Source organism: Agrilus planipennis, unplaced genomic scaffold, assembly GCF_000699045.2.
Source record: "Agrilus planipennis isolate EAB-ADULT unplaced genomic scaffold, Apla_2.0 scaffold49, whole genome shotgun sequence".
Lineage (NCBI taxonomy): Eukaryota > Metazoa > Arthropoda > Insecta > Coleoptera > Buprestidae > Agrilus > Agrilus planipennis.
The window spans coordinates 781911-800866 of record NW_020438913.1 but is presented as its reverse complement, the minus strand read 5'-3'; the positions used below and the strand labels follow the sequence as shown (position 1 = coordinate 800866).

General features: G+C 32.4%; 1 protein-coding gene across 2 annotated transcripts in view; it reads right to left on the bottom strand.

Moving 5' to 3' along the window:
• LOC108733433 (protein GDAP2 homolog) overlaps positions 1-18956 on the bottom strand; it is a 40260-nt gene that overhangs the window by 3881 nt on the left and 17423 nt on the right. For both annotated transcript variants that reach the window (XM_018464603.2, XM_018464604.2), the window contains exons 5-7: positions 18330-18439; positions 17016-17255; positions 15779-15950 (exon numbers count right to left, since the gene is read on the bottom strand). In XM_018464603.2, the coding sequence (XP_018320105.1) occupies positions 15779-15950; positions 17016-17255; positions 18330-18439 (522 nt within the window). The remainder of the gene's footprint in view (positions 1-15778; positions 15951-17015; positions 17256-18329; positions 18440-18956) is intronic.

The following is an 18956-nucleotide window of genomic DNA, read 5'->3' as shown; positions in this document are numbered from 1 at the left end:
AAATTTTTCCTTTTTTTGGATATGTTAAAAGAAAAACTATATATATAAAAAATTGAACTTATGCCATAATAAAACCAAAATTTCAATTTATAGTTCCTCCCTTCCCCTTGTTTACACTGTTACATGTAGTAATTAAGTGTTAATTATTACTTTCTAGATCTCAGTAATTATACAATTAACCCAGTGGCGGACTAAGGCTTAAGCGGGCCCTAGGTAACATTATAATTCCGGGCCAATTTCTCAAATAAAAATAAAAATAAATTATAAAAATTAAAAACTTAAAACCTAATTTTCGGGCTCCAAAAATTACTACAAGAAAATATTAGGCCTTAGTCCGTCCTTGCATGGACCGCATCAAATTTATCGAGATGAAGAAATGAAGCTTTATTATAGAAATTTGTAGAAAGCTATCGGTAACGACGTTACATTATTTTTAGTACAGTCCTTGTACATTTTTTATAACGAAAGGAATATTCGGTAGACTGTAATGGCAATTATTGATAATTATTGTTACTTTGAATAATAAAAGTCACGTATTGAAATCATTGTTTTCCTTTCAAAACTAACCGACTTATCAAGGTTTAACATGAATCTAAATGCTGCATTAGGCAGGTTTTAATTTTTTAAGGCAATCCCATAATTAACATTAACTACACTCATCGTAACACAATAAGCCTATTGCCACTGTATTTAGTTATGGATCGATCGACTGACACGATATATTAATATATGTATACACAATAATTTATTCTCACTGAAAAACTTTTACGGCAACACATTTTATGCATTATTTGAATTAATTGTAGTAGAATCAAATCTAAAACAATTAAATCAACCAGCTGTGAAACACACCATGACGAATTAATTCAACAATACCAACGCAAATGAGATAAAATTAATGATTTTGTTAAGCAAAATAGTAAACAGCAAAACTATACGCTTACTACGTTTTTAAAGAGAGACAGAAAATACAGTCAGGCGAATTAATGAAAACAGTTGTAAAATTTATTGTTACTTAAATGCAAAACATGGACAGTAGACGCGGCGGAAAAGAAAAGATTGGAAGGCTTCGAAATGTGGTTTTATAGGCAAATGATGAGGATATCGTGGGTAGAAAAGGTTTGAAATGAAGAGGTATTAGAAAGAATAGGAAAACAGAGGACTCTATGGAAGTCAATAAAATATAGGCGAGATAGGTTGGTAGGACACCTTCTCAGGCATGAAGGTCTAGTCAGAGACATATTAGAGGCAGAAACAGGAGTTAGGAGGGGTAGAGGTAGACCTAGGTTAGAGTACTGTTCACAAATAGTTAAGGATGTGGGTTGTTCTAGTTTTAGGGAAATGCAAATTTTAGCTCAGGATAGGAAAGAGTGGAGGTACGTGTCCAACCAGTATTAGGACTGACGACCCTATGATGATGATGAACTAGAAATTATTTACTAAATTTATAGAAAGCAAAAGAACTGCAACTTAACAAAATATAAAGACACTCAAGCAAACTCAAGAAGTGATCATTTTTGTATTTCATTAAATAAACCATCAAAAGGTCTAAACAAAAGGTAGAAGTAAAAGCTTTTGCTACAATTCGTATTCATAAATAATCTATACCTTTTCCTTGTAAGGAAATGCTTCAAATAACAACTATTTATTTTATTTGTTTAATACATTCCTGATTTACTTGTGCAGTGTTGAAAGTTAGCAAATTTAAAATGGTTTCGGGATACGCGCCAAGAAAGGTCCGTCAACCACACAACTTTCTCCTCCTCAAATCTAAATAACGTTTTAAAATCTGATTCTCGTGGTGTACGTCTTGGTTTGTAGTATTTTCTTGTACGTAAATGCACCACATCAGTCATAACAAGCGCAACACTGGGACCACACAACTCAAGATTATTTATACAAGTCCTTTTAGATATATTTTAACGCAAAACCAGTCCTTCAAATACATAAACTTCTACATTACAACATGTGTGATATGTCTGGACAGATACTAAAAAGTTGAAAAGAGCGAGAAAAGTTGTTGTGAACCTAGATTACTTTTTTTAGAAGCAAATCCATTAAGTCGTTTTTGAGCAGATACTTCTTTTTATAAATACAAATTATATAAAACCTTTTACTTTAAAGCAAACCCTCGAATCAAAACCTTTTCCTTTGCTTTTGTTCAATTTTTGGAAGCAAAAGGTAAGGCTGCCTTTTATAAATACCACATATTGTCAAAACATTTCAGATTTATATATTTAGAAATGCATAGGGTATCCATGTATTTGATGCACTACAACTTCCGAGGAAGTCTTCTACAAAGGTAAACTTTTAATTGAGATTGCTACTGCATTTACGTACCTAAACGAGAGTGCTTTCATCTTAGAGTACCTACCTACCTATATAATATGCATAGATATTAGCAAGGAAATATGAACCGCGTCGAAATATAATTAATTGAATAAAAATCTGTGAGTAACTTATCGTCCAATCGGGGAGAGTTTCGAATATCAATTATTATCCGATAAACTAAAATACAAAAATATCTACTCTGTTTTTAGACAATATTATATTGTACTGTTTGTGAAATATTTAAGTAAATTCTAAATATTATTTACAAAAAGTACACTTCTACAAGATTCACTAAATTCTTTTTTGATGAAATCGTTTCATCCAAAAATGTAGGCGTAAATGTAGGAGTTAGTCTTTACAGTTCTCATTTTCTGATGCTGTCCGGGGTTGTAATAATGTCTATGGTTTAAGAATTTTATGACTGGAGAAGATTTTTATTCAATTTTAAACCTAGGATCATATCGTAATATTACTAGAATGATTAAATTTGTGATGTTATTGCCTTAATCATTTACTCCAGTTGATAGTTTTAATAATGAGAAACGCAGGAAATGTAAAAAAAAAAACTAAACGCAAAATGTTAAAAATCATTCAGCAATTTCTTGTAAAATTTAAAATGTAACTAAATATCACTAAAAAAATCATTTCTCGTTGAAAATACAATTGAATAAATAAAGTTTAATGTTTTAGTAAACTGTTAACACTGTATGTACCAGGTTGGAACTAAAAACATTATGCTAAGCTTACGAAAGCGTTACTGCCTAGTAGTATACAGAAATGCAGCTAAATTCTAAAATAATATTTTAAACTACAGATAAATATATTCAAAGGTTTAATTTCTCCATACACTCTTTAACAATGACCCTTTGGTAAAAATTACATGTATTTATGTCTCATAGCAATAGACGATCGCTTATTAAATTAGCTGATGAAAATGGGTGGTATAAAATTTAGTTGACTCTAACAGTGAGCGAATCAAAAATAAATAAAAATGCGATCTATCGTTTACCAGGTCGTAACAAAACTGTTGTACAATTGCTATTATCAATTAACTGCAGGCATACAGTGGAATTCCTTTATTACGATTCCTGTATTAACCAACCATTTAATATGAAGTAATTGCAGTGTTAAGCTTGGTTTTCATATTAAATTCTCTATAGGAAAGTTTTGATACAATGACTTAGTTTAAGATGACATATAGTTTATAATGACTGATTCTCAATAAATCATATCCGGCTATAGTGACCCAAATGATCAAATTTTTCTGACCCTTCTTATGCATATTGATATTACAATTCATCATTATTTTTCTTTTTCTGTTAGTAAATATACACAATTTGTACTTTTTCTCCCTATTAAACTAAATAACTAAATAAAATAGAAAGTTCTTTATTTTCTAAGATTGGGTATGCTTTGTATGACGTGTTTGTCATTTCCTTTCGATGTCATTATAAGCGGATTCTACTGTATTACCAAAATAAAATTAAAAAATTAAATCATTACCTACATGTATAGCTGTTCGTTAGAATTTTTAATACGAATATTCAATTTCCTAACAAAGAACCCGGTAATCCGTTTAAATTTAAATAAAATTCTCATAAACGATTTGGCATAAAATTACGACGAAATTTCACTTATCAAAAAAAGATTTAAAAAATTAGTTTACTTAAATGCTGTATTGCATAAGACATACTTATACAAATCTAATTTGCTAATAAAATTATCATTTTTGAATGTAGTGAGATGACAGTACAAACGTACGTTTGTTTTAACAATATGGAAAGTGTTTACTTAACAATTACGAAAATAGCAATTAAAAAGGCAGATATATCTTCAATTATGACCTTTTGTTATTTAATGTATAAGAAAAAAATACTAATATTGTCAATAAATATTGCAATCTTAACATTCAACAGACATAACGACGTTACAAAACCTTTTTCGTCTGTGCTTGGCTAATTGTAAAAATGGAATTTCATGTTTCAAACCAACTCTTTTGAGTGCATTGATTATATACTATAAAATAATTAGGCGTATTATCAGCGAATACAGATAATCGCTAGTGGCGAGTTGAGAATAGAACATAAGGATCTTCAATCACGCGCAATCATCAAAGGGCGGCATCATTTTTTGAAAAATGCGACCTGGTAACTATAGAAAAACCGGCAAAAATAAATTTGGACGTCTTTTTAAAAAAAAAAAATAAAGTAAAAAAAATCCATTAAATTTTGTCGGGTGTACCGGATAATACGGTTAATGTCTTCGTTCTAGAGGTGTTTCCATTAAATATCACCCTTACCAACATCCCAAACCACATTAAATCAGTCCAAAAAATCGTCTAAACACTAAACCAATGAAATTTCAATTCTTGGTTTGCAGATTTTCTAACAAAGGGTTTTGAGTTGAAACCGTTGAACAAGCCTATAATGTTTATGACCACTAAAAGACAGGCAAGAAGACAAAATCATAATTTAATCATTTATCGTTAATCAAAACCTGATATACCAACAAGCGACACAATTATAACAATTCGGCCATACTACTCAAGAATTGTTACAGACTTTTGAGAGTTCGGTTAGTTCAGGACTGTTTTCAGTATACACCAGCGGCGAATAGAGAGCCGGATATATTACATGCAATCAAAGGGTAGCATCATCTTTTGATAAACACAAAGTATTATAGGAAATTTGGTACAAATGCCGCAATTATGTTTTCAATATGTGCGGTGTTACGTTTTGTTCAAAAGATTTTGAGAGTTCAGCTCGTTTAGGAAAGCTTTTAGGGAAGCGGGTGATATTTTCAGAAAGACGCGGTTACCTCATCTGTATATCTACCCATATATGTCATCATAAGGTCTTCAGTCCTAAGACTCTCTTTTATATCCTGAGCTAATCTTCGCATTTCTCCAAAACAAGAACAACCCACATCATTAACTATTTGCGAACAGTAATCTAATCTAGGTCTACCTCTACCCCTCCTAACTCCTGTTTCTGCCTCTAATGTATCCCCGACTAGCCCTTCATGCCTGAGAAGGTGTCCTATTAACTTATCTCGCCTATTTCTTATTGACTTCCATTTAGTCCTCTGTTTTCCTATTCCTTCTAATACCTCTTCATTTCTAACCTTCTCTATCCACGGTATTCTCTTCATTCGCCTGTAACACCATACGAGGGTGGATTGATAAGTTTCCGGCCTGACCAAGAAAAACAAGGTTTTTAAAAATTTTTTTTTTTTATTTCTCAACATAATCTCCTCCAAGGCTGATACATTTCTCATAGCGGTGTTCCAGTCTATTAATGCCATCTCTATAGACTGATTCGTCAAGCTCCTCAAAATAACCATTTACAGCTTCGATTACTTCTTCATTGTCCGCAAATCTCTTACCGCCAAGCCATTTTTTGAGATTAGGGAACAGAAAATAGTCACTCGGGGCTAGGTCTGGAGAGTAAGGAGGGTGCGGCATCAATTCAAACTTTAGATCGTTGATTTTAGCCGTCGCAACGATTGACGTGTGCGCTGGTGCGTTATCGTGATGAAACAAGATTTTTTTCTTCGCCAGATGAGGTCGTTTAATTTTCACCTCGTGGCTCAAACGTTGCAATAAGTCTGCGTAGTATTGACCAGTGATAGTATTACCCTTTGCAAGGTAATCAATGTATATAATACCTCTTGCATCCCAAAAAACAGTAGCCATAACCTTGTTCGCCGAAAAATTGTTTTTGCCTTCTTTGGAGTTGGTTCCCCTGGTCCAATCCACTGTTTAGACTGTTCTTTGGTTTCAGGAGTGTAGTGGTGGACCCACGTTTCGTCAACGGTTACGAATCGACGCAAAAATTCGCTTGGATTACGCTTATACAATGACAAATTTGCGGTAGAAATGTTTTTTCGAATCAATTTTTGGTCGACTGTTAGCAAACGCGGCACCCATCTTGCACAGAGCTTTTCCATATGCAAATGTTGGTGCAAAATATGTTGCACACGTTCATATGACATCTTACAGGTCTCAGCTATCTCACGCACTTTCAATCTGCGGTCTCCCAGCACTATTTGATGAATTTTTTCGATCATATCTGGAGTTGTGACCTCAACGGGGCGTCCTGAGCGAGGCCCATCAGAGGTGCTCACACGACCCTTTTTAAACTCGGAAACCCACTGCTTAACGGTTGAATATGACGGGGAGGATGTCCCCAGTGTTGAGTCCATCTCTTTTTTAATTTCCTTCGGCGTTAACCCCTTCAAATAAAAGTATTTGATGACAGCACGATTTTCCTGCTTTTCCATTTTTACGAAAACCACAGAGGCGTCTTGTTCAGCGTGCTGTCAAACCTACACTAGCAAGGAGATCGGGCTGAAACTATAGCTACAAGCTATCCAAGGATGGTACTATAGAATGTCACCTCAAGGTAGGCCTAGTGGCGTCATCTCTTGGTTAGGCCGGAAACTTATCAATCCACCCTCGTACTTCGAACGCTTCTAAGCTTATCTTTTCTGCCGCGCCCATCGTCCATGTTTCGCATCCGTACAGGGCCGCACTCCAAACATACACTTTTAACAATCTTTTTCAAATTTCTAAGTTAACCGTTCGCGAGGATATAGAAGTGACTTCTTTTTATTGAAGACGATTCGATTCATATATGTATAAAATAATATTTAAATAGATCATATCTATAAAAATATGAATATTAGAACACTTGCATTCAAATACTGGCCTTTTTGTTTTAAATAGGTACTGACCACCAAATGATACTGAGGAAAATAACAAAAGGACCGAAACGAGAAATGTGGTACATTGAAAAATTGCAGAAAAGCCACATTGTTTATACAGCAGTTGCCACGGTATATTATAGCTCTTCGGAGGTCGCTACAGTAACAGCAAATTCAATACAATTGTGACAAATTTCACGGTAATTCTTTACGCTCTCGATACACCTTTTCTGATGTACAAAATCACAACAAACAAAAACAGAATTTTCGAAACCAATAACTCTCTCGGAAATTAAAAAACCTTAATAAATGTACATGTAACTGTACGTACCCTTCTTCACTATACTCCGTTGATAACCCTAAGAATTTAGAAACTGCTTCAAAATAATCGTAATAATAAGTTTCGCGTTCAGGTTCGACGGTGACGTCCACCATCTCGACGGCGACGCTACGAAAACTAGAACGCAACTGAAACACGAAAAATTCAACTCTCAGTTTTACTTATTGTATCCGTAATGCAACTAAAAATAATTAAAAGTGTTTTATTAAGGCAATTCGTCAGCCGCGGACACGCGAATACGTGAGACGTGCGTACTATTTTGAATCGCAACTCGAACAAACTGAGATCAACATGCTAACAATTTCCAACCTAAATACACCGACAAGAAACGACGCTCTAGCGATAATAGATACGGGGACTGAACCGATAATCATTGCACATCCCAGTTCAACTTCTACAACTTAAACACAAAAATAATCCACGATTTGTTATCCATAAAGTTTGGAAGAAGAAAGGAAGCAGGAGAAGATAGAACCAAAATAATAGGGAAGGGTGTAGAAATAGAATAAGTGAGGAATTATTTATATATAGGACATATGTGGCAGTAATACGCATGAGGCGCTCATTGTCAATCAAGTGGTTAAGGAGAGGGCAATTATGGGAAGGGTATGGGGGTTGGGTCAGAAATTATGTAAGGATGACTGGGATTGAAGACTGATACAATATTTAACTTGATTGTGAGGAGTATAGTGTTTTATAGAGTGGGCATATGGAGGTGGGAGGGAAAAAGGGGATAATGGCTTTATATAGGTAGAAAATATATCAAGTGGGTATTGCAATTAAAGAGAAGTACGTCAGATTAGGTTACAAGAAGGAAGGCTAAGGAGGAGAGGTTGAGGAGGCTAAAGGAAGGGGATATCAGGACGAAAGTATGTAGGAAGAAGATACTTGAAATAGGGACGAAAAGTAGATATGATGGAGAGAGGGAGAGGACTTTGAAGAGATTAGAATTCAATTGGAAGCAAGTGAGAGGAAGTGGTTAAGAGAAGAGATCAATGCAGGAGAATTGACAGGGAACAGATGCCGGGAAATAATAAATAAGGGGAGAGGATCTATGAAAAATAGTAGAATCAAGATGTGTGGTGCAGCTGAAGGGAGATTTTGTAGAGGAACGGGCAAGGGGATCGAATGTCAAGATATTTATAATGCGTTTTCAGCAAGTAGATATCCACACAAGTGGACCTTGTTGGAGTATACGTAATCCTAAAATGTAGCATCGTGCTACAGATGGCGTTTACTGCGCCATTTGTAGTATTTTCTAAAACGCACTGTTAAGATAGCAGATAAAAGTTGGCCTGTGTTCTGTCGGAGCTGCCTGCGACGCGCTGATGAGATCCAAAAAGATCGAATTCGCGATCCGCGTCTGGCAGTTTCGACAGAATACAGACCACTTCGAATCATTTTAATCCATAACTTGATGAGAAAAACGCACTTGTTTTAAAGACGTTTTTCTCGTATTTCACAGCAGTATTTCACCACGCTGTGATTTTATCAACTAATCTAAAGTCATCACTCAATCCTCAATAAAAAGTTTTTAAAATTTGATGTATGCTGTACTTCCTGTACTTTTTAATGTATTTTTATAGTATTAAGTTTTTGTTTTAATTTACCCCTTTTTCATCCGAATTAAAAACGAAACCCTTTAAACGATTACTGGTGTGTTTGTTGGCCTATCACAGTCAACTTGCTCCGAATCTACTAAACCGAATTAAGTTGAAATTTAGTACACATTTCGGACTTGAAATTTGACTTATCTCCGAAACTACTCAACCTAAAATTTTGAAAAAAAAACCGGAAAAAGTGCTTTACTTATAGATTACAGGAAAATTTGAAAGACGTCTATGTCTCTGATGAACGTAACGTGGAAAATCTTTCAACGAAACACATTTTTTTTTCAACTAGAATGTTAATTTCTTTTTGTTACTGTCATTAGTACGATTATATTTCGAACAAACCTTCTACAGTCAATTTCGCATATTCCTAAATGCGAGACAGATTCAGAGCGTATTAAAATCCATTCTCTTTCTTTATTACCTTCCAACTATTAAGATTAAATTTCATTACCTGCAGTGTCAATTGTTATACGTATTTTATTAACAACGGTGCCGATAATAAAAGTAAAAATCCGAAGCTTATAGGCTACATACAAATTATAGTTTTACGTCTACTTAAATGATATTCAAACAAAGAAATATACATGCAGCAAACAATAAAAGATATCCGCATGAGTTATCAAAGAATAAAAACGAAAACAAACAAGCACGTATCAAGATACGTCGTGAACTTTCAAATTTTGAGAATTCCCTTTTTCATCTCGAGAACCTTGGTTAAAAAACCATAGATACTTGCTAATTACAATTTTACCAAGCTAACGAACACATAATGTCTTACCCTGTTTTAAGAGATGAAATGTTAAGGTATGAGATATAAACTAAAACTGTGCATGCCAAATACATTTCTATCAGTAATTATAAGAACAAAGTAACTAAAATCTCATTTATAATATAATTATTGGAAAATTAAGTTGAAACATATGATAGCTACTACGTTTACAAAATACTGTGTGCAGACAGACAGACAAACACTTTTTAAATATCGTTTTTGCCTTAATAGGATAAGAAATTTTGTCAGTATTACAATTTTATTTAGGATTTTTTATAAACACGATATTTTAAACATTTTAAAATTTTCAGCTGTTAAACACAATTTTTCGTAATTATTCTACTTATTCCAATTCCCTCCCAGTTTAATTAAAACTACGCTGTTGTTATGTTGTTGTTTACCTTTAATAAACTATTTCCCGTTGTTTTAATTGCTCCTAATCTTTGTAGCATGTAATGATCATACGCTCAACTATTATTTATCGCTCTTTAAAAAGAGACACATTTTTACACTCCAATTTAAACAAGGAATTCAAATGAAATCCTTTAGAGTTAAATTAAAGAGAAAAAAAATAAAAAACAAAAATAGCATTGTGGCTAACCTCGGTTAAAAATTGCGTCTCGAATTTTGAGTGAGAGACACTGAAACTGAGACAGAGACCAACGATGGGTCTAATTGGGGCTGAGGTAGTCGAAACACTGATATAATGCACATTTCTAAACATATTCCCAAATTTCATTTATCTCCATTTAATTAAAAATACGTTCTTTGAAAAACTATTTAACTATGACAAAACAAAAACTGATTCACAAGATTTATTACGTCATTAAACTTTAAAAAGTAATAGTGATAAGGCAGGACTGATTTAACACGACGTCATTCAATTTAGGATCGTTTATCGCTTTTTGTTTTAAACCGACTCTAAATATTACAAATTTGTTATCTCGACGAATGGGGAATGTACTACGAATAAAAAAGATTAGAAGAGAGGCAGTGTTGGAGAATTTGCCAAAAGAGAGACAGCTGTGGAAGTCAGTCAGGAAAAGTAGAGACAGGACGGACACTCTTCTGAGACACGAATGGCTAGTTAAAGACTTATTAAAATGAGAAGCAAGAATAAAGAGAAACAGAAGACCTCAATTAGTTAGTGATGTGGTACTTTTCATGAAATATTAATTTAGAGAAGTAATTGCTTTGCTTTTAGTCTTAAATAGCCAATTCTTTACAATTTTTACGGCAAAACTTATTGCTTTCGCTGTTGATATGCTATATTTGCATGTATTATAAAATACCTAAATTATTGTCCATACAAGAAAATGATGTAAATAGTACATATATGCAAATACTTAATTTAAATTCTGAGCAAAAAAAATAAATAAATGGATTTACACATATGTATGTATGTAGTAATGTTTCCTTGTAAGTAAAACAAACGGTTATAAAAAACAATGGGAACTCCACGTTCCGTACAATTAAGCTCAAATCTGTAATTAATATTGTCCATTATTCTTTTATAAATATCCTATTACATCTCTTAGAACGTTCGGACGTTGTACGGTTTTATTCAAGAAACGACAAAATACCAAATAAGCTAAAAAAACTCATATGTTAAATAAGCTGAGAATCCCCTGAGCAATCATAAAAATGAATAAATAAATAATTTTTGTAGATATATTCAAATATATGTAAATAACTATATTTTGTCTATTATTATTTCCAATTGTTTTTAATTTTTTTTAATTCAAAATAAATCCAATACAAATGAACAATTGTATCGATTCAAACATGGAAAATGTATTTTAATGAATTTGGTAATTTGGTACTGTAATATACAACTATAAATAAATATAGACATGAACTCTTCACAAGTCGAAGGGTTGTAATGATGTACGCATAACAATTTAGTCCATGAAGAAACTATAAATATAAGATCATATTTGAGATTTGAAATATCTCAAAAATAAAAGAATTGACCAGCAACACTGTTTAATTCGTTCTAGAGAAAGTAGGTTCTCTATTCGATTTTTGCAAAATTTTACACCATATTATCCTTTTCCGTTTCTCAATCTCGTTCGTAACTAATTAATTGGTAATTAAAATCATAAACGAAGCAGTGCATGCCCTACTTAGTTGTTACAGCAGAAAAAACATAAATGCAGCAAGAAACGCTATGACTCACTAATTATGGTAATGTTAAAGTTTTAATTACTAAATGTGAGGGCCATTTTTTTCCTAAACACCTCATAGGCCACAAACGAAACTAAAATTAAAACTTTTTTGTTTTGGATGGTTCCTCGACCAAGCGTCGAGCATCTTCCATCTATTCCCTGTCTTTTCCACGTCTAAACTAACGAGAAGCTTCCAGAAGCTTCATTTAAATTCATAGGTACAAATGCCTCAATCAACAAGGTGGTTATGTTGAACAGTAACTATAAGTGTAGATAACATAGTAATAAAACAGTTTTTTTGATATTCATTTGTGGCCTTTAGGAGATTTAAAATACAATACGATCCGACTCTCATAAAAACAAATTCAAACGAAAATTAAAAAAAATTGATTATGATGATTTTCTGATAGTATTTCATGGAATGGATTTTAATTTTTGAATGGTGTCGCTGATTTCCGATATCCAGGATCCAGGAAGTCATGAAGTTAGATAACTTACGATCAAGAAAAAAAAGTTGAAGCTTTCGACATGTAATGTTATAAGGAGATCATGAAAACATCGTGCATGGAAAGGGTTCAAATGAGGTGTTGGTTGGAATAAGTAGAATCGAAGAAAATGTGAACATCAAGAAGAAAATAAAGGGATAAAATGGTGAGACAGATTCTAAATCATGAAGACTTACTATTCTACTTATTCTAACCAACACCTCTTTGAATCATTTCCATGCACGATATTTTCATCATCTCCATATAATACTACATATCGAACGCTTCAACTTTTTTTTCTTGATCGTAAGTTATCTAACTTCATGACTTCCTGAATCCTGGATATCGGAAATCAGCGACACCATTCAAAAATTAAAATCCATTCCGTGAAATACTATTAGAAAATCTTCATGATACACTTATTTTCATGAGTTAGTTACAAATATTTTAGAAGCAAAAAATGGAAATAAACGTGGATGCAAATTAGATTAATGTTCACAAATACTTTGAGATATGAGATGCCTCAGTTAGGGTAGGTAACAGTAGAGGTGCGTGACCAAATTATCCGAATTATCAACGTAGATCAACATCATCATCATAATATCGAATATGTAATGCCGTCAGTTAGTTTATCATATTCTACTCTCTAAACCCTTTCGTTTAACACCCATCTGAAGAGGGTTGAAAAAACCAACTTGGGGGTTCGCCATTCTGAATTTATAACGATGCAATTTACACATGTATGACAAATGATAAAGCAGCATCTCACAAAGTGCCAAGTAATAAGAACCGATTATCGAAATAGTGATTACGAAATTCATAGGAGAGCAGAATGGCATAGAAAATCAAAATGATCCTTTTTGTTTGAGTGGAATTTACTAAATTTACTTCCTTACTGCGAAAGGTTACAGTTAGTTCGTTATTTACGACATTCTATAAAAACTGCAACTTTCCTTGACGATTGTAATAGTAAACCAAATAGCATTTATTTACACCGGCAATAAATGCAAAATATTCTAGACTAGAGGAAAGTTTGTAACCGAACAAAAACTATAAAAATTGTAACAGTTAGAAAAAGGTATTTACTATCTACTATTTTTCACACTCATAAAAATCTCAATCTCCTCTCAAATCCCGGCAATTCTTATCCACTGATGTTTTGTGTAATACACAGTTTAAAAAGTTAAATAATAAAAATTATACATCGCGATTATTACAGACAATAAAGATTATACTATGCAAATTTACATTCGCTTTTCTTTACAAAGATTTCATCATAATTGAGGAAGAAAGTCATATCTTCTAATTCATTTATTACCTTTACAACGAACAATAAATCTCCCAAAAACAATTTTTTCTTCAAATATCCATTGCTTTAATAAGAACAATAACGTGATACTAAAATTATACTTAACAAATTTTATACAAGAACTGTTTGAATTATTGAAATATTTGTCAACTGATTTCGTAAAAATTTTAAAAACAACGCTATAATGTGTTTGGTTACATTTTTATTTTACTCAATATAAATTTAATCAATTATGTGATATAAAAATAATGTTAGTGATCTTTTGCCCCCTTCCTGATTTTAATTTTGACATAATAAATTTTATCACCAGTGAGACCATTTTTCAGTTACTCACACTTAATTACATTAATAAATTTATTGAAGATAAATTATAAACTTTTTTACGTTTTGAATTGATTTAACTATTCTATAATCCAGAAAAAATCATATATACCTATTATAGAATCATTTCTTTTTTGCTATTTTATAAAAGATTTTTAATGCAATCGTAATGTGTGGCATTTAATTTAATTATTTATGTACATACGTCGCTAGTAGCTTACATAAACTGGATATTACCGAACTTTTAAGGACACAGTTATTATCAATTTTAAATTATATTTCTTCGCATCGTATTTACTGTGTCACTGAAGATGACCTTATATTGAAACATTTATAAATACCAGTTTAAAGAATAATACAAGCAATAAAACATAATCTTGACTCATTAAAATGCTGGTTTATTATTAATTTATTTTATAATATTAATAGTTTAATAATCTAATAAATAATTTTTTAACCCCTTGCTCTAGGAAATAGATGGGACGGTTATGTGTATCGGCCATGATTATTGAAAATTTTGAATTGCATTGGCAGTTGACAGGTAATCGTCAGTGAGTGTAGTACGTGTGAAGTGCATCATGTTCTTTTTATTTAATATTTACTGAAATGATTCAAGTTTACTTATTTTGAATATCTTAAAGAAAGGACAATTAAGGATAGTATATGTTATGGTGTTTATATCTGATTTTAGTGATTTAATAACAAATGAAATTCCAATTTGCTACATGTAATTAATCAGAATGATCTGGCAACCAGGTAGATATAGCAATGCAAGTATGGGATTCCGAGGTTTTACATATTAATGGTAGGTGATTCCAATTTGTTATTTTATTATTTATTTTGTGTTTTCGCTTCAAAACTTATTAAATATTAAGTAAGACTTACTTTGAGTGGATATTCTTCACTTCGATATTTTGTTCTTAATGTTTTAATTCTAATTTTAAAAACTAGAACACTACCCCAGGAACAAATCAAGGTTTACATTTTTTTATATTGTGGGATAATTTCAACCTAATAGATACTAAATAGTTTTTAATAATTTCCTGTAAAATATTTATAGTTAGTCTAATGGAAACAATAACAATTATGTTTTTCTAAAAATGTTAACAAGTATTAATAATTATAATTATGTTTCATCTTGGGAGATGAGATGCTTTTGAACAATGCATAAAGGAATTATTTGAAACTTACAAGAAAACACCACTTTCTTACGATCTTTTGCGTAACATTTTAAGTAGAAGATTATTATTAATCTTTATTAAACAAAAAATATTTCAGTTAATAAGGAGAAGAACTGTTTTCTTTTATGTGAGAAATTTACGTTAATTGATAGGTGTACCTACAAATCCAAAGGTTTTAGACATATACATGACGTAGTCATGCGACGCGGTGTTGCCAAATTTAACAAGAATCATTCATTTCTACATAATTTATTTACAAGGTGATCAAAAATGTTAAAGGAATCTTATAGCCATTTGATTCATTACACGTACCTACAAACAATTTCTTTTTTAATCTTTCGTTCTGATGTGTAACAATAAATCGATTAATTAACTGTCATAAGTTAAAGTTCTAGATGAATGCTGGACGAAATTTTCTCTAATAAGCAAGTTAAAGTACATTGCATTTCGACGACTTTCAAACAACTTTTTGGCATATTCGCAAATGTTGTTATCTTATGTTGTTAAAAGGAATACGTGAAGATTTGTTCAAAAATAGAGCGTATAAAATCACTTACCTTTCTTGGTGTTGTATTTCTTTCACTAATATGTCTGAAAGTGGATCATTTAGCGGTCTTTCCCCTAGTAATCTCTGTTGATCCAAGTCACCCTGCATCTGGCTAAACACGTGATCACCCATCGACACTGTTGTATCCAGTTGTGACGATAAGTCGACTGACTCGTCATCAGCTGCAAAAATATATTTTCACTAACCAATAATACAATTAGCAAATGTCTTGGATAGATGAAATTTCTTGTTGGGAAAATGAGATAGGTACATACATGACCACTCGAAACATTCGTTTACAACAGCGTATTTCTGTTTGCCATTTTTTCTATATGTGATTTTTTTCACCATTTTTGGTTCGCACTTTTATCACTTCAGTAAGTAGGTAGGTAATTTTATTATTAAACTAAATTTTTCTTAACTTTTAAACATTTATTTTACGCGTTTCGAATTGTACGCTTTAATATGTGCTGATGTTACTGTTGTGAAGCTTGTGAGATGAAAACAGTATTTGCACGGATTTGGGCTGTAAAGATAAAAGTTCAAATCTGGAAGATTAACTCCAACTGAAAAACGCATACAGAAAACTTTATTAACAGATACCTAGTTTTTTGCTCATAAAACGGTATTTTACTACTGTTAATGCTCCAATGCCTCTATTCGCTACGGAAAATGTTGGAAATTACGAAAAACATTTTGTTGTAAGAAATTCTTGGAATTTTACGATATGTTGTATTAGTTAGCTATGACTTGTGAGGGGAGTACTTAATATACACTGCTGATAAATATGTCAACCCTTTAGGTTTGATCGAAATCGTTGTGATTACATCACATAGAAATTCTGAACTCGAAAGAAGGTGGTGAGGGATTACGCCAATAAGGATTGCTCAGAGATTAATTTATGTTTCAATCAAAATCAGCAGCAGTTATTTTTTATATAAGATCCTCATTATGTAAATTCGATTTCGACGAAGATAAAAAGAAACGCGAAAATGAGAAGGAAAAGCAAAAACCTAAAAGGAAAAATGCAACGCAAAGAAAGACCTACATTAGGATACTGTAAGCAAATACTTGGTTAAATATGTCATATATATTAGGGTTTTCGGGAATGAAAGATTGCCCCAAGAGAGAAAGGAATGAAGAACTAACGACATGATGATGATCAAATTTTGTGATAAGAAGGACTTGTATGTATATACAAATAATGATAATAATATCAAATAGCGTTCAATAAAGTATGGACTTACGATGTAAGGCGTGCTGAGGATTGTCGATAATTCTTATTTGTCTATCGGGGATGATAGGTTCACCGTACGGTCCACCAACGTCTGCTGGAAGTTGCCATCGCGCAGCTTCCTCTTCGAGTTTCGATCGGGGAAAATACATGGGCAACAAAACTTCATAGATACCATAATCGGAAGCTTCCAATGCAAAAATAACCAAGTCTAAAGCACTACCGTGTTTCTCCAAGAATCTTCGTATCGTTCCTAAAATAAAAAAAAGATTTCAGTCTTTTTCTATTCAGTATTCAATAAATCTTTACAATCAGCCATATGAATAAATAATAGTGGAATATAGGCTCTTCAGACAAAATATACAAGCAGGAGGATATACAGCAAGGATATCCTCTATAAGAAAAAACAAAATTTTGTTTGTCTCATACACCAGATGATGCGGTTGTACTAGTTGGAAATAGAAATGGTTTGAAGGAAATGATGGAGATTCAGGAAGTTTACGCGGAAAGTTTTGTTTAGAATTAAATGTGGAAAAAACTATATTGACATTTGCATGACATGGAAACGAAATAAAAAAAGCTTCATAGACAAATGGAGCACCGGTAGAAAGAGTTTCAAAGTATAAGTGAGAAATCTAACGCTGGAAGAAACTTGAAGAAATATGAAAGACAAGATAAATACATTAAGTGGACGATGAAATTGGTGAAGCGATATGTTACGTTTAGAGGTCAAGAGAAATAATTTGTAAGGTATGGAAAGAAAAAAAATGACATATTCAGGGAATGTCAAGTGACAAACTGTAAAAAGGAATGACTTCAGAAAGAGAAATGCGAAAATGGAAAATAAATAGAATTTCTTGGAGCATATTAGAGATGGTATCAAAAAAAACTAGTGTATGGACAGATATAGAAGAAACTACTAAAGACTGTCTCAGAATGGATGGAGACATCAGAATATTTAAATATGAAAAGTCTACAAGTTATGGCAAGATTTAGACTGAGATGTGAAACAAGGATAAGATTATTTTTGGATAGCATAGAATGTGTAACGAAGGAGACGAAACGGTGAAACATATTTTGCAATTGTAATGAAACAGGAATGTCAGGAAAAAGTTGGAAAGATCAGGTTAGAATTCATAAAGGTTGCCATGAATGCGGATGAACTTACGGAAAATAAAACAGGAAAAGAAAGATAAAGAAAGGAACTTAAGTTACACTCCGTTAAAATTTGTATTGCAATAATTTAAGGAGTTCAATAAATAGATCATATGACAAATTGGTCATATACCTCAAATAAAAAGAAATGATAACTTCATACATTACTTACTTAACGCAATATGGGCCCCTTCGTTAGGAGGATAGTTCCTTTTAACCGAATTAATGGCACAGAGAGCTAACGAATGAATACCTAATTCTTGTGATTTCTGAAGTACGTTCCTGAAATTAAAAGAGCAGCAATATTAATCATCACGTAATAAAATAAACAAAATTAAAGTCAAGAAGGAGTGGATAGAGAAGGTTAGAAATGAGGAGGTATTACAAATAGTCGAACAGAGAGCACTATGTGAGCCAATAAGAAATAGGTGTGATAGGTTGGTCAGGATACCTTCTTAAACAAGAAGGGCTGAACGGCTAATTAGAGACATATTATAAGTTAGAAACAGGAGCTAAAAGGAGAAGAGTTAGACCTAAATTATTGTTCACAAACAGTTAAGGATGTAGGATGTTCTATCGGGTTGTTCGGAAAGCCATTTCGTTTTTTCCCGACAGAGAATTTAATTGTATTCTTTTGCACCCAACTTCACATTTAAGCCGTATAATTTTTATATGCTTTGAGAGCTCATATAGCAAGGCTTGTGTGTGAAAAATTCCAATTAATTCTACGCAGTAGTTTTTGGTTGGTGCCCTTTTAAATATGGAGAGCGATAAGCAGCATTTTCGACATATCTTACTG